This window comes from Atractosteus spatula, chromosome 11 (genome assembly GCF_055471065.1).
Source record: "Atractosteus spatula isolate fAtrSpa1 chromosome 11, fAtrSpa1.hap1, whole genome shotgun sequence".
NCBI lineage: Eukaryota > Metazoa > Chordata > Actinopteri > Semionotiformes > Lepisosteidae > Atractosteus > Atractosteus spatula.
In genome coordinates this window covers 7,123,701-7,137,670 of record NC_142716.1, presented here as the reverse complement: position 1 = coordinate 7,137,670, position 13,970 = coordinate 7,123,701, and the positions used below count along the sequence as shown (strand labels likewise).

Below are 13,970 nucleotides of genomic sequence, written 5' to 3'. Positions count from 1 at the left end.
CAATCAATTTGAACCTTCCAATTCATGCTTCTGTGACGGTTTAACATTGATTATATAATCAGTTCAAATACCAAAGAGTTAAAATAATATCTTAACACATTTCTGCTCTTTATTCGATTACCGAGTATAAAGTGAGTAAACACTCTGCGCTTCAGAAATATGAACTTTAGTGATTTAAAGCAGGTTTTCACATTGAAATAAAAAATAAAGCTCTAACCAGTTACTCCAGTGATACTGTTAGTTCAAATATTATACTTCTAATACACATACTGAAAATAAATGCAAAAATTACAAATGTGTATTACAAATGTGCGGCACTTTATTAATAATCCTTATAACTTTTTCAAACATTCTGAAAACTCTAAGTAAATACAAAAAGTTCAAAAAGCAAATGGAATCCACATATTATGGTTTTCAAGTATGACGCAAGAAGACACTCAGGTAGTCCCAGAGAATTAGTGTTGTGACATTTCCTGCAAATGATAAGTCACCTTACAGTAAACTCAACAGTCCTCAATGGCTGGCATTGTGTGGCAAACTGAGTTTCTGCACGTTCACAAAGAAAACAGTCAAAGATCGGCCTTTTCCAAAATGAGCATGTTGCTATCCGCCATGCCACCATTGATTTTTATCAGTGGGGAATGTGATGCTTCTTCCTGACTTGGAGTATTCAATTACAACCAAGCTCTGCCGTCCCTCAAAACACCATTAAATATCTCAAACCACCTTCACGCTAAACATACTGTACAGACATAAAGCTTGAAAGTGCCTATTAATAATAAAATCTACTGAAGATCTAAAACAATGTACTGCACCACTGCATCAGAACCTCACCCTATTTTCTACATGTTTAGGTACCTCCACCTTTGAACCTTAACCTGGAAAACAAGCTGGCAGGAGTAATAGGCAACCATTTCCTGTCTATGTGCTTATATCGCTGTCTGAAGCACAACTGAGATGTGCAAAGCAACAATGGCTGGAGATGTTTAATGACACCGGAGACTGAAAAATAATGGTTTGGGATTTTATTCACTAACAGAAATAGCCGCTGCATTCCGAATGATTAACGAAGTACCTGAACATGATCCTTCTGAAGGAAAACATTAATCTCCTTCACCCATCAGCCAGTTATTATACTCATATTCAGATGCTTTTTCAAATCACAGGAACTGAAATGAGGTTCAGTTTACATTCTGCCCAGATAGTAGGTTCCTTTTACACTGCATCCTGCAAGACTGTTTCTTAAATAGGGCATGTATGTCTTTTATTGTTTCCACAATCCTCAGGATCTCACCTTTTCAAAGGGTACATAACATTTTTTCTTCCAGCCCTACTGTCCCAAAAACCTGCAGGTCATGCTGATGGCGTGGGACATACTGTACAACAATCAGAAACGAAACCCAGCAGTACAAATCAGATAGGATATGGCTGGCTTTTCAAATTAACAGCACAGGCCGGCTCCGTTAACTTGTATCTACGCAGGCAGATTAATCAATTTCAGGGCAACTCCCAGTGGACAACACATTGATCCATTCCAATGGAAAAGAGCTGCTGGCTGCCAACTGCAGCATTACAGTTTGCAGGAAACGTTGGCTCAATAAAGAGTTCATACAGATGAGAAGATGCATTACTATTAAAATTAACTTATTCCACAAGGGCACCTGCATTAATACACATTCTATACACAAATACACAAACAATGAAGATTAAGGAAGTCTACATCAACTTAAAGATCTGAAGGCAGTTAAATCTGTAGAAAAAACAAGTGCTTCATGAATACAATACCTATTGTTGCAACTGAGTATTACAAATAGAGGTACTTCAGATGACATTTTTTCTGCTTTTATTTGATGGGGGTATTTCTAATTAATATTTCCTTGAGGTATGAATATACTTTTAAAAACTTGCATTCAATATTTCTATTGTAATTTAAAAAAACATAGAACTCATACTTCATGACACATGGTACGTGTCTCAAGTAAGAAGCTAGAGACTTGTATAATTTTCTATTATACAGTTTTTTGTGGTTTTAAGTCTTCACTTACAGCTTTTTCAGTCTTCAGGTATTTCACAGCAGTGACCACGACTTACAGCACACTGCATTCCAAATCACTAATATCATTGCAATGTGAAAGAACTTAATTTCAAAGCTATTGCAGCATTTATGGGGTTATCCACTCTAATGTACAGCAGAGGCAAGGGACTGACAAAACAAATGGCTGGCTATATTACTTAACGACAACTAAGATTCAATTTGTTGTAGTTGGAAGTGTATTTCTTGCATTGATTTAAAGATTAAGTAAAAGCAACAGTAATTATTAAGTTCTAAAGCAACGTCCCCACACAAATTAAAGATTGTTGAATGACTGCTAGACATCTAAAACAGTTTATTTAATACGGATCTCAATGTGTAAGCAGAAGTTCAGGTTTTAGAACTATCAATGAAAAAAAGATGCTTTCGAACCTAAAGTGCAGTTATGCCTGGATGAATACTGTGTATGGTACAAACTAATCAGCTGTGCTTGCTTTTTAAAAAATTTAAATGCTGTATTGCCAGATTTACAATGAGCACACCAATCCTAAAAAGAGATAAGATAAGAGGACCCCAATCGTAAGTCATTAAAAACTGCGTCCATGTAGCTTTCATAAATCTGTGACGTTCAGTACAGAACACGATAAATGCTGCAGATTCAATCTTTCTTCCTTACAGACCTTAGGGTTCTCAGGACAACAATGGTTTGCATTTGATGAGTAAAGTAGACGCATGGCGCAGTATTGTTGTTGTTGTTCCTTGGTTGAAATGTTGCTACTTTTCACCTTCTTTTCCAGCTCAAAAGAGAATCTGGAACCAAGCCAGATTTCCTGCAGCCAACTGTACTGTTCTACATAAATAATTAATCTGGTCCATCAATGCTTAATATCGGATATCATCTCGATGATGTTCAGAAGGTTTTAATGTACGAGAGGCCTGAGGTGAAAACAAGATAATCTCGTCAAAGATTTAATCATTGAGAAAGCCAATAAAATGCTGACATGGGCTGTTTCAAATGTTAAAGTCTCAGGGTGACTTTTAATGGGATAATAGAGGCTTCATTTCAAAATCTATAGACAAAGATGAGATTGTGATATGGTAACTGGAGCAATAAAGTGGAATATAGATTTTGGATATGGTAACCTCCACACAAACCCATGCATTACAAATAGTTTTAACGTTTCTTGTGTGCTCATACCTCAGAGGGCACAACAAGACTGAGGAATAAAAAAAAAACATTTGAGAATGAGATTAGGAATTTTTCATTAAAATGAAGAGCTTGGTGCTCCCTCCTCTCTTCCCAAACTCCCACGTATTTAAAAGATTTTGAAGAGTTTTTTTTTTATTTTTTAACAAACCAACAGTTTTTTTCCCCTAAGGAAGCATTCTGAGTGCCAAAAGATTCACATTCTGCTGCGGAAAGTCTTGGCTCTCCACGTCTGCTCCTAGGTCAGCAGCAATGCTTTCAGATTTGCATTAGGGATATATGGGATTAATTCCAATTACTGATTAACCTTGCTTTGGAACATTAACATGTTTTTGATGTATTAAATTAGCATGGTTTGCCCATTTTGCTTTAATCAGTGATCTTATTTAAGCATAGTTAAGACATTAATAAGGAGAATCTAAGATCTAAACTTCAATATTAATCATTTACACTGGCAAGCAAATGACCATCTTCACATTTGTCTTAACCTGATACCCTGACCCAAGAAAGAGTTTAACATGTGGTGGGGTTACAACCGCTTTCACCATAAATTGTGGTTGGAGCCATTTTCCACCATGACAGACTGTTATTTAACATATATAAACTAAATCCTTAACAACTAATTTATTTTTCTGGAGCTGAAGGAAAAAAAAAACTTTTTTTTTTTAATGAATTTCCAGCAACAGAGGGAACCTCCTTGTCCACATGGAATCGTTAAAGTACAGGGTCTATACAGTAGGAATACAGATCACAGTTCTGAAAAGTAAGGAAATCTGAAACTCAGTGACTCAGTATACAATAGGTTCCTTAAGAAATTAGCCAGACCTCACTCTGACCATACAGGTCTGCTTGTTTGAATTATATACATACAAAACTAGAATGTTTTTCTATATTTTTACCCCAATCAATATTTTGCTTACTACAAATACAGTACTATATCTACACCAGTCATATTTCTCACTAACAGCTGATTGTAAGAGTTTAAGTACAACAATTGAATGACAAGTCACAGTTGATGAATGATGAATATATCAACTTTAATTTTGTGCATATCTGTGGGTGTATGCCTATACCCTTAGGGCTGAATTAAAAAAAAAAATAAACACACAGGCTATCACAGCTGAACTTTATCTTTGTTATAGTATATTGTATAACTAAAACATCTACTCTGTAACATAAATGGTTATTACATGTAGACATACTACATGAAATAGTTCATGTAGAAATACTACATAGATATACCTCAAAGCACGTACACTGAAATTTCATTGATTTTAAAAAAACGCATCCATTGACCTGGCATTCGTTTGTAAGAATGGAAATTTAATATTGACCTGGCTCAAGTCTGCTGCAGACAGACATCTCTGAGAGCAGACAATTCAACATCCCCTTCATATGGGACAATTGTCAGATGACTCCTATCTGAAATCATTTTGAACCTTATTTTGAGCACAAACCATGCGTCTACTGACATGAAAAACCCAGTTAATTGTTCTTCCATTCTACCCTTCATCTGCGCTGGATTAATTTGAGACTAGACTCTGCTTCTATTTCTGGTAGCTCGTTCCTCTGCCAAACTGCAGCTGGCAAAAATAAGGAGCTATCAGTAAAATTACAAGTCAATTGAATTTAAAGAGGTCATGCAGTGATAATGCGGAGCTTCTGAACCTCACACTTTGTCTTAAGCACTTATAATCAAACTAGTTTCCCCCTCCCCCAGATCATTACAAGGGCAAACGGGGTGTTTTGGGGTCTGTCCAAAATTACCTCACTGCTGTCCTCAACAAAATGATTTGCCATTTTAAATCAAAGTAACAGCACAACAAAATCAATGTTGTAATAACTGGTTAAGAGTGGGAGTGCCCAAACAAAAAGTCCTTAACTGGTGTCGTAGCAAACCAAGAAGGAATCAGCAGATGCTGAGGATATCCTGCTTCTAAATGGAACCAACACTATTGAACAAACACTTTAAAGCTTACAAATTTGAAAGCAGGTAGAAATCGAGCACTGCTGAACAGAAAAAAACAGCAAAAGTAAAACAAGACCCCCACAACTTTTCATTTGTAATATCAGACATGCAAATCTGAAAAGAAAAATAGATAAGTAGCACATCACACAACTAAGACGACGAATTCCTTTCAGCTCAAACACTACTTGATTTTCTGGTTGTCACACAAAACAACACAAGAACGACATACTTTAGTCTACAAAAATCAAAATCTACAGACAGTTCAGAAGGAGAGCAAAATGCAAAGCTACTCTACACCCTCCTGCAAACCCAGCAGAAACCATTTCCAGCACCAGCCGCTTCGACAGAAACAACAGAAATTGCCAGCGCTGTGCGAAGGAGCATTTGTTACAGGATTACTAAACCATTAATCTGATGTTTCAATTACCCTTAAGTCAGGACCAGCCAGCACAGAACCTTCCTTTGCTAGCCATGCCGAAGGAACAGCCCATTGTACAACCAAACAAAGAGCCTGGGTTTTTGGCTCTCAACAGAATAAACAAGTCTCCATTACATATTAATGTATATATTTTGCTATGGCCTGTGGGGCGCACTTACAGTGTATTACAACACTTTTTTTGTCCTGCACCTGTAAACCTTTTGCACGTAAAGGATGCGAGATGTTCCAGTCTTCTGTTTCTTCTGTTTAAGGACTATTTTTTTGGGAGCACCACTGTAATCAAGCGAGACGACAGTTTTCAAATCCGCAAACTCTGCAGCGCAGTTTCACCATGTCTTCCCATTCAATTCCACCACCATGTCACTTGGAATTGACGAAAAGACCACAGTAACTCCACAGTATGCACTGTATATTATACCTACTGAATGTGCTTGCCAAAAGTTGATCGTCAAAGTCTCTTTGTATTTTTTAAAAGCTTCTAATAACTGAAGAACACAGGGAGACATATGATAACTTACCTGCCTGTGCACCAGCTGCATCTATTATATGTGAGTTTTTTTAATTATGGCTCAGAAAGCAAACTAGTCTCCTATGCATTTACTATGCTGTAGCAAAAATGATCTGTACCTGTACTCTATTTCATGAACACTGAAGACTCTCTCAACCTGACACCAAGATGTTTGATGTGGCCATGTGTATCATGTCATCAGTATCTTGCTTCATTCACATTTATTGCAGCTTGCATTTTACTGTAACCACTACACCTATACCCCAGGGCACTCACTACCTCAGCCCAACACTGTCAACTGACAAGAAGGAATGTTTACATTCTACTCCTCTCTCAGGTGATAAACCAGGTACCAAAAGCTATTTAGGGAATTCAGACAGAACCTGTTTTAGCCAAAGCGAAGGCACTGAGGTAACCTGTAACTCCAGGCACTGTTCGTCCTCAAACCTGTTTGTCATTTCTGCTCCACTCCTGGAATTACTCACCTGCTTGCATCATTCCACTCTTGTCTCCTGGTCTAAAAATAATTTAAAATACTCCCAAAGAAAAACAAGCATTTGCCATTTAATTTAAAGAGTAATTTCCCAAATAAACTCATTATTCATTTGGAGGAGACATTCTAAATTAAAATGACAAATTATTACTATTGGGTTACCGTTACATTTGGACTACTGGTTAAAGTATGAGGAACACATATTTATAATGCCTTCTAATCTCTATACGATGTGTTATTATAAGCCACAATCTTTAAATGAAGATCAATAAACAGGACACAAACACGATAAACGTGATAAAGCTGGCTCACTCCTGTTGTCTTCCATCCAATCAAACTGATAAGTAATAATAAAATACAATTAATTTAATAATGTTCAATTAAAATAGCATTCAGTATATCTTGGGGGAGCTGATCCAACAATGTCAACCTAAGTTTCATAATCTGTTTTATAAATAGTTAAAAACACAAAAAATACTTCTCTTCACAGAAGTACACACAAACTAGAGGCAGCATCAAACATAAGTTAGGCCCCAAGACCCACACTGTAACACTATTTGATAGTTGCTCTCAGATGTATTTTTGGTGCACCTGTTACTCTTTACTCTTTTCTCTTTTCTCTGACAAGAGCTGTAAACCCCAGACAAGTTTGTGACAACGAAGGAGATCAGCACACAGGGGTGGTTTGCTTTGCGTTTTACTCATTACAGTAAAATAAAACACGCAAGAATCACAAGCTATCTTAAAACTTGCTATTCTCCACTCACTTGTTTACAGCATAATGTGGGTCCTGCACAATGTGTCTGATGAAACTGAAAGCCCTGACATCCTGTCGTGGTTTTTTTTTTAATCCAGACAAACTCTGAAAACACAAAGTACCACGCAAAAAAAAAAGTAAAGTTCGTCCACAAATCCTCAAATAATCACAGATATAGAACATGTTTTCTACCATAAATTAAAATTCATCATAAGATCAGTGTAGCAGGTGAATGGCAGTTTCTATTTCCCGAATTAAAAAAAAAATCCTAATTCATTTGCGAGCGACACCGAAAATGTACTTGAGTTTATTTTTATTTGAATAATGTTCAAGGGGAGATATGACGCTCTTCAGAAGTGACAGCTGGTGTGTGACAACTGAACCAGGTCATGTGGTCCCGCATAATATCCGCATACACTTCTCATAACAGATCGCCACCTGGCAGTGTCGGAGGATTTTCCAAAATGGGTTAGCATGGAGGAGAGTGAAAAGACCGCTCCAACCAGCTGTGTCTGTGGCAAGTGCTTAAAGCGGTTTCCCTCAGCATGGCCACTGGTGAAAGGCAGCAGTAGCGGGGAACCGGAAACACAGACGTCCATCATTCCCGGAGAACACAGCGAGCTTTCCCTAGATCACGCTTCTTAAAAAGAGCTGTGTGAAACCTAGATGCGGAGAAGGGAATACTTAAATTATAAACCATGCATTCGGTGCCTCCTGTGTTTTAGCCCTCAAATCAACCTTTGAACCCTCTTCAGGAAACTTAAGGGGAAAGAACATTTTTTTAAAGTTACGATTTTTTTTTTTAGCAGAACAAAGCAGCTTCAAACACTCCAACACAAACGTTGAAACAGTCCGATACGATGAATAGAAACAAGTGTTTCAATTCTACATCATCAGTGGTATTCCCAAGCAAGTCATTTTTTCCTTCCGCATTTTAAAGTAAACGTGAAATAAAACTATTTTTTAATTGCGAATTGCATTTTTGTCAGGAAGCGAAAACAAACGTAAAAGGAAAAGCTCCAAAAGCCCAGAACTTCAAAACCCGGCCACATAAGAAAGCAATGGGACCAGGCACTTCTTCGCCAGGCTTTGTACAGATTGAAGTTGAGTCACTTCAACAAGTACGGATGAAATGCAGTTCGATAGTAAGAACAGTGGTCCATTACATTAATTGAATAGGTCAATCAATAACTTAACCAAACAATTTCCTCCTAAAACAGTTATACGACAGACGGATCTAAGATATAATCAATGTTAACGTTTGTATGGACTGCTAACGGTTAACAGTGCAGTTCCATGTGCAGTGCGTAAAATACAGTAAATGACATGTACTACAATACTTTTTGCAGTTTTACGCTGCAGGCAAAATAAAATAAAAAACGGCTTTTAAAAAAAGTTTCTAGTTTCATCGCGCATCCACCAACACGTGAAGAACTGGGATTCAATCCTCCTCATCACTTTCATAACCAAAAGCGCCGCAAGTCATTCGCGTTTACCTTCAAGGGGAAACGTTCATGCATTCAATATAAATCCCTGAATAATACTGGAGACCGGTTTTAAAAAAAAAAACAAAACTACACATGATTTGGAAAAAAAAAGGTACTTACCTGTAAACTGCATGTTCTGAAAACGGATATTCACGCTCCCTTCATCCTTTCTGCCCCGTACTGTATGTGCGAGACTCAAGTTCGCATCTCGCTAGCACTCGCACGTCGGTCTCTCTCGCTCACCCCTAGACACTTCGGAATGCAGAAAAGCCTGAGCCCCAAGCCAGTCAAACCCACCCAGCCTTTCTCTTCTGTTGCTCCATTGAAAGAGGCGCAACAATAGCGGCCCGTCTCACTCGGGTTCTCTCCCTGCGCGCACACACACCCACCCACACACACACGCACGGGGCGCGTGCTCCGTTCCCAGAGCTGTGCTCCCGGGGGCTGCCTTCTCAGAGCTCCAGCCGCTCGCCCAGGGAACAAGGAGCCGCACTCGCTCTCCCCGACGGTTTCCAATCCCTCCAACCTGCTTTTTCCATCTTTGGGAAAGGGCGGCATATATTTTCACGGCTCCCCCCCCGCACTTCTCAAAGACATTCTGATGTATGTCAGTCCAGGGCAAATCCAGCTGCATTGCCTTTTTTTTTTTTGTAAGAAAAGGTAGTCACGGATTTTCTTTGGAAGTGTCACGCCTCTTCTTAATTCTGGGAATGTTCACGCTTAATTTCAATCATAATGCAACACGCCAGCGTAACACGGAGAGTTTGTTAGCCAGACACCCCCCCCCCCCCCCCCCGCATGAGTGGCACTTGCACAAAACAAGTTGAAATGAATATAAAACAGATTCTGAGGCTAAAGAAACTACTTTTCTTCCCCCCATGTCCGTTTTGCTTTAGCAATTGACAAAAAGCGGAACACTAAGCAGCATCACTCTTTAAAAGCATACATTTACGAAACTTAAAGCAATTCGTGTACGGTTCTCCATCCACAAAAACAAACACGCTTAAAACATTCATGACCAACGAACACTTAGTTTTTGACCATCTGGCCCACCTGCCTTATTTGGTTGTAACTAATTGATCTGGGGATCTCATCCAAATGTTGTTCTGAATGAAAGCCAGAGTACTGGCTTCAACATGACTGGGTAACTTGTTGCTAACCCCCACAACTCTACATAAAACGGTGCCTCCCGTTCTCATTTTCGAATTAACTTCCGCATAGTTTCCACTGTACCTTTTGGTTAGTTTTTTTTTTTCCTGTCGGCTTAGTTGAACTTCAAAAACATTGCTGGACAGCTTGTTCCAGACACATTCAGAAAAGAAATACATCTCAGTTCCTTTGAAACAACTGTGTCCTCAAATATCTACGGGAAAAAAAAACAAGTTTCCTAGACCTATCTCTTCTGTAACACAGAAACAAACTCCGTGTAAATCACAAATCAGTCAAGTGAGTTAAAATGGTGTTACAAAGTAGTCACCACATTATTTGCAGAAAATAAATCTAGTGACCCGGGTATAAAAATAAGATATTTTAAAGCGACCTTGTAGAGGGTTTATTAATGCCATGAATTTAAAAAAAACACCAGTGTAAACCTGTCAGTCTGTTCTTGGACATCTTGACTCATCTTTCTATACACTCACTAAATCTAGAGACAAGAAGGATAGTGCTAGTTGTTAGTGACTAGTTCCAACTTCATACAGTGTAAACTAGAAATAGGCTGGAAGTCTGGCTGGGGAAAAAAACTAGATTTTCATGTATTATCTCTGAGAGAAAACACTGCATGAGAAAGCAAACCAGTGTGAAAAGCTGTGGGCTCAATGTATTATAAATTAATCTGCCATGAACCCGTTGATCAAAACAGTGTGAAGGAAACAGGAAATCCTAATTGGGTCTCTTTTCTTTTGCGTTCTAAGTTAAGGTTTGCTTACAAGATTTTTTTTATTTAACAATAGCCTTTGGGACAAAGTGGTTTCAATTCTGAATAAGCTAGAATGTGATGGAACTCAGACCTGCTTTTCTTCACTGCTCCTAAAGCACCACAACTGCACTGGCTAAATATTTCCCAGTAACCAGAGATGTTACATCTGCAATAAGTCTACTGACTTTCTCTGGCTCATCAGTCCCACACAATCAACACTTACAAAGTCCTCCTTCTGACTTGGGATCCAGGAATGCTGTACTGCCAGGAGAGCTCTAGATACAGTATTCATACGGGTTGGGGGAGAGTTTAGGTAGTGGAAGTAAGAAGAATAAGAAACAGGAATAGGTAAAAAGGGTAAATACTGTACAACTTCAGAGGTTTTAGCTTTGGAAATTCTTCAGATTTTACAGTATGCATGCATTTTCCATTTTCAGTAGTGCATCAATGCAAATGACCAATCTTCAGAACTGAATTTTGTTTTGTTTTCATTCTTATGTTTTCTTGTATATGAGATATGAATCTTTCTATACTGTATGTCTTCTTCTATCAATATGCTTCACCTAAGTTTTGGGGAAAATTAAACAAGAATCCGTTACTTGTGAACTATACCTTCTTTGAAATGACAAAAATACAGGAGAAAGACGATGTATGACTACAATAAAACTAAATCTGAATTCACCAATTATATAAACTTTTAAGACTCAAAAGTATGTCTTCTGATGGATAAATGGGCAGTTCACAATAAAATATTAGATAGTTAATACTTTATTAATCCCGTAGGGAAATTGATGTGTTAATAAAGTATTATAGTATTAAAGTATTATTAGTATTATAAGTGCAAAATAATATAAGAGTTAACTAATTCAACCTAATGTGTAGTAAAAAATAAAATGTAAAGAAACCCTAGCTTTCAGGAAGTATTTATCTAGATCATAATGTGTCTTTTACTAGAAACAAAAAAAAAAGAAAAGCACCAGTATCACAGTCTCTGTCTTGAAACCTACATGGAAATAAAATCTTAAGTATTTGAAGAGATTCTGAACATGCTTCCTGGAGCCAGTTCTTTCAACAAACTGTCAGAACGATGGACTGTGTGAATTATGCGACTGTTCTCAAAGCCTCTGTCAGTGAATCCTGGAACAGACATGATTGTGTAATACCGCAACAGTTAAGTCAAATGTTTCTCTCAGTGTCAACTGTAACAAAAGTAACAACCTTTCAGCAAAATATACTTTCTAAACCATCAAAGTATTTTATTTTTCAGGAGAGAAATCATGCCCCTCTTCCTGCTGTGTACATTATATGTGCTTGTAATGTACAGCATTTGACAAACTCAAAGGTTTGTAACTCTGGTACTGATGCCTTCATGGTGCAAGTCCTCAAGCTGAATCATGCCATGGACAGTCAAGCACCACAGTTACTCCTAGAAACACTAAATCACATCTCACTAAACTGAAACATCAGGACTGGCTCCAGCAAAAAGGAAGTTCAATGTCTTTCAGGGGCTCAAATCTCTGAAGCATTGTTGAGATAAATGAGGATTAAGTACAAAAAAGTTCAACAGCTCATAACATGAAATCAAATTTTGGGTAAAAGATTAAAAACAAACAGAAAACCCTGATGTGAGCATCTGCTGCTGTGAAAAAGAACTGTCACTCACAGGACAGTCCCCCTTTTTGTGTTTTTTGCCATATTTTCTTGCTATTGCCAAAACCACTTGTTCTATTTCAGCTTTAAATGGAAGATGAATTGATAAATTCCCAATTGATTTGCATGATTCTATGTTTTGCAGCAAAATGAAAGCTGCAGCTGTCAACCAAAAAAAAAAAATCAGAACAAATTACAGTGTGGCTCCCCTGATTGAATAGTTTCTAAACCACTGCCGATGAACCTGAAGTGACCTTAATGTAATTAGAGCAGATAACACAGTTATACCCCCACCCCTACCCCACTTCTGAAAAGCTAGAGATTTTAAATGTCCTTCAATGAGAAAACTCAAGGTCTCAGAAAGACTTACAAGCCAAGGACAGCACTTACTCATCCCCTCTGCAGTTCTGTGCAGCTGTGATATGAAGTTGCCATGTGTGAAGTCGGCATGCTGCGTGGGAGAAATCTTAAAGATGTGCTGCCCTCACGTCAATCAGGTTTTGAACTGATTTAATGTTGCTTTGTTAGCCTCATTGGTCTGAAACAAAGACTCTCCTAACAAACGCCTTTAAACCTCTGCTTCATCTGAATGCTGCAGTGTTTCATGTGCATCAGATGTGTAATTAGGCCACAAGATTTTGCAACTGTCTTACAGGCCAGTACATTGGGACAGTGGAATTATCTCCTGTCTGGCCAGCTACATGGAAAAAAAAACACCTATTCTGTACACCATTTTCATTCACTAAGATCATCACCATCTTGTTGAGAAAAGACACTCTGACACACTTGAAGAGCAACCACAGAAGTGCACAGGAGTTCGTCCAGCTACATTCATTCCCCAACACCAACCTTGCTATGATTAAGCGAAGACCACGAAACCAGAAGAGCATGGAGCAATAGGTGGAAAAACAAGGACCAGCACAATCCCTCAAACAGAGAATGCACGTATGAAGAGTGGGTCAGTGTGAAATGCCAGACATCCTTATCAGTGCAGGAGTAACCCCACAAACAAAGTACCATGCCACACACAAACCAGCAAAAGCACACATGACAACTAGGGACAGATCAGATCGGTCTTAGCTCCCATCTGAAAAACTACTCATAAGGACATCTGCTTTCTACAAGAAATGCTGCTATTGTTTCCAGCTGGTCTCTTTTCTGGGATTATCAAGCTATAAACATTAATAGTAGGTAGGTAGGTCCATCATTAAAATGATGATGCATGTTCTGTTTGTGCCCCTGGGCCAGTTCTATTAAACTAGGGGTGTTTTGTAATAAATTCATCCTTTGGTTCAAAGGAAACCAAGCCCACCGAGTATACAAGCAAAGGCATGCTACAGCAGGACAAAATGCATTAGAGAAGGCAAGAAAAGAAAATTAGCATCAATCTGAAATTGAAAACAATTTTTTAACCAAACCACAATGCACGCACCACCGTTAAGCTGAAAAGCAGCATGACTTGAGAGAGGAGTTTTCAGACTACGGACGGCAGCTATAAGATGCTCTGATA

The 13,970-nt window shown here is 38.3% G+C and overlaps 1 protein-coding gene across 4 annotated transcripts in view; it reads right to left on the bottom strand.

Annotated features, from left to right (window-relative positions):
• rasal2 (RAS protein activator like 2) overlaps positions 1 to 13,970 on the bottom strand; it is a 102,704-nt gene that overhangs the window by 33,496 nt on the left and 55,238 nt on the right. The window contains exon 1 of one of the 4 annotated variants that reach the window (XM_088927385.1): positions 9,013 to 9,099. The exons of the other annotated variants lie outside the window; for them this stretch is intronic. Coding sequence (XP_088783511.1) covers positions 9,013 to 9,025 — 13 coding nt within the window. The 5' untranslated portion in view covers positions 9,026 to 9,099. Of the gene's footprint in view, positions 1 to 9,012; positions 9,100 to 13,970 lie in introns of those variants that run through there. 4 annotated transcript variants of the gene reach the window in all.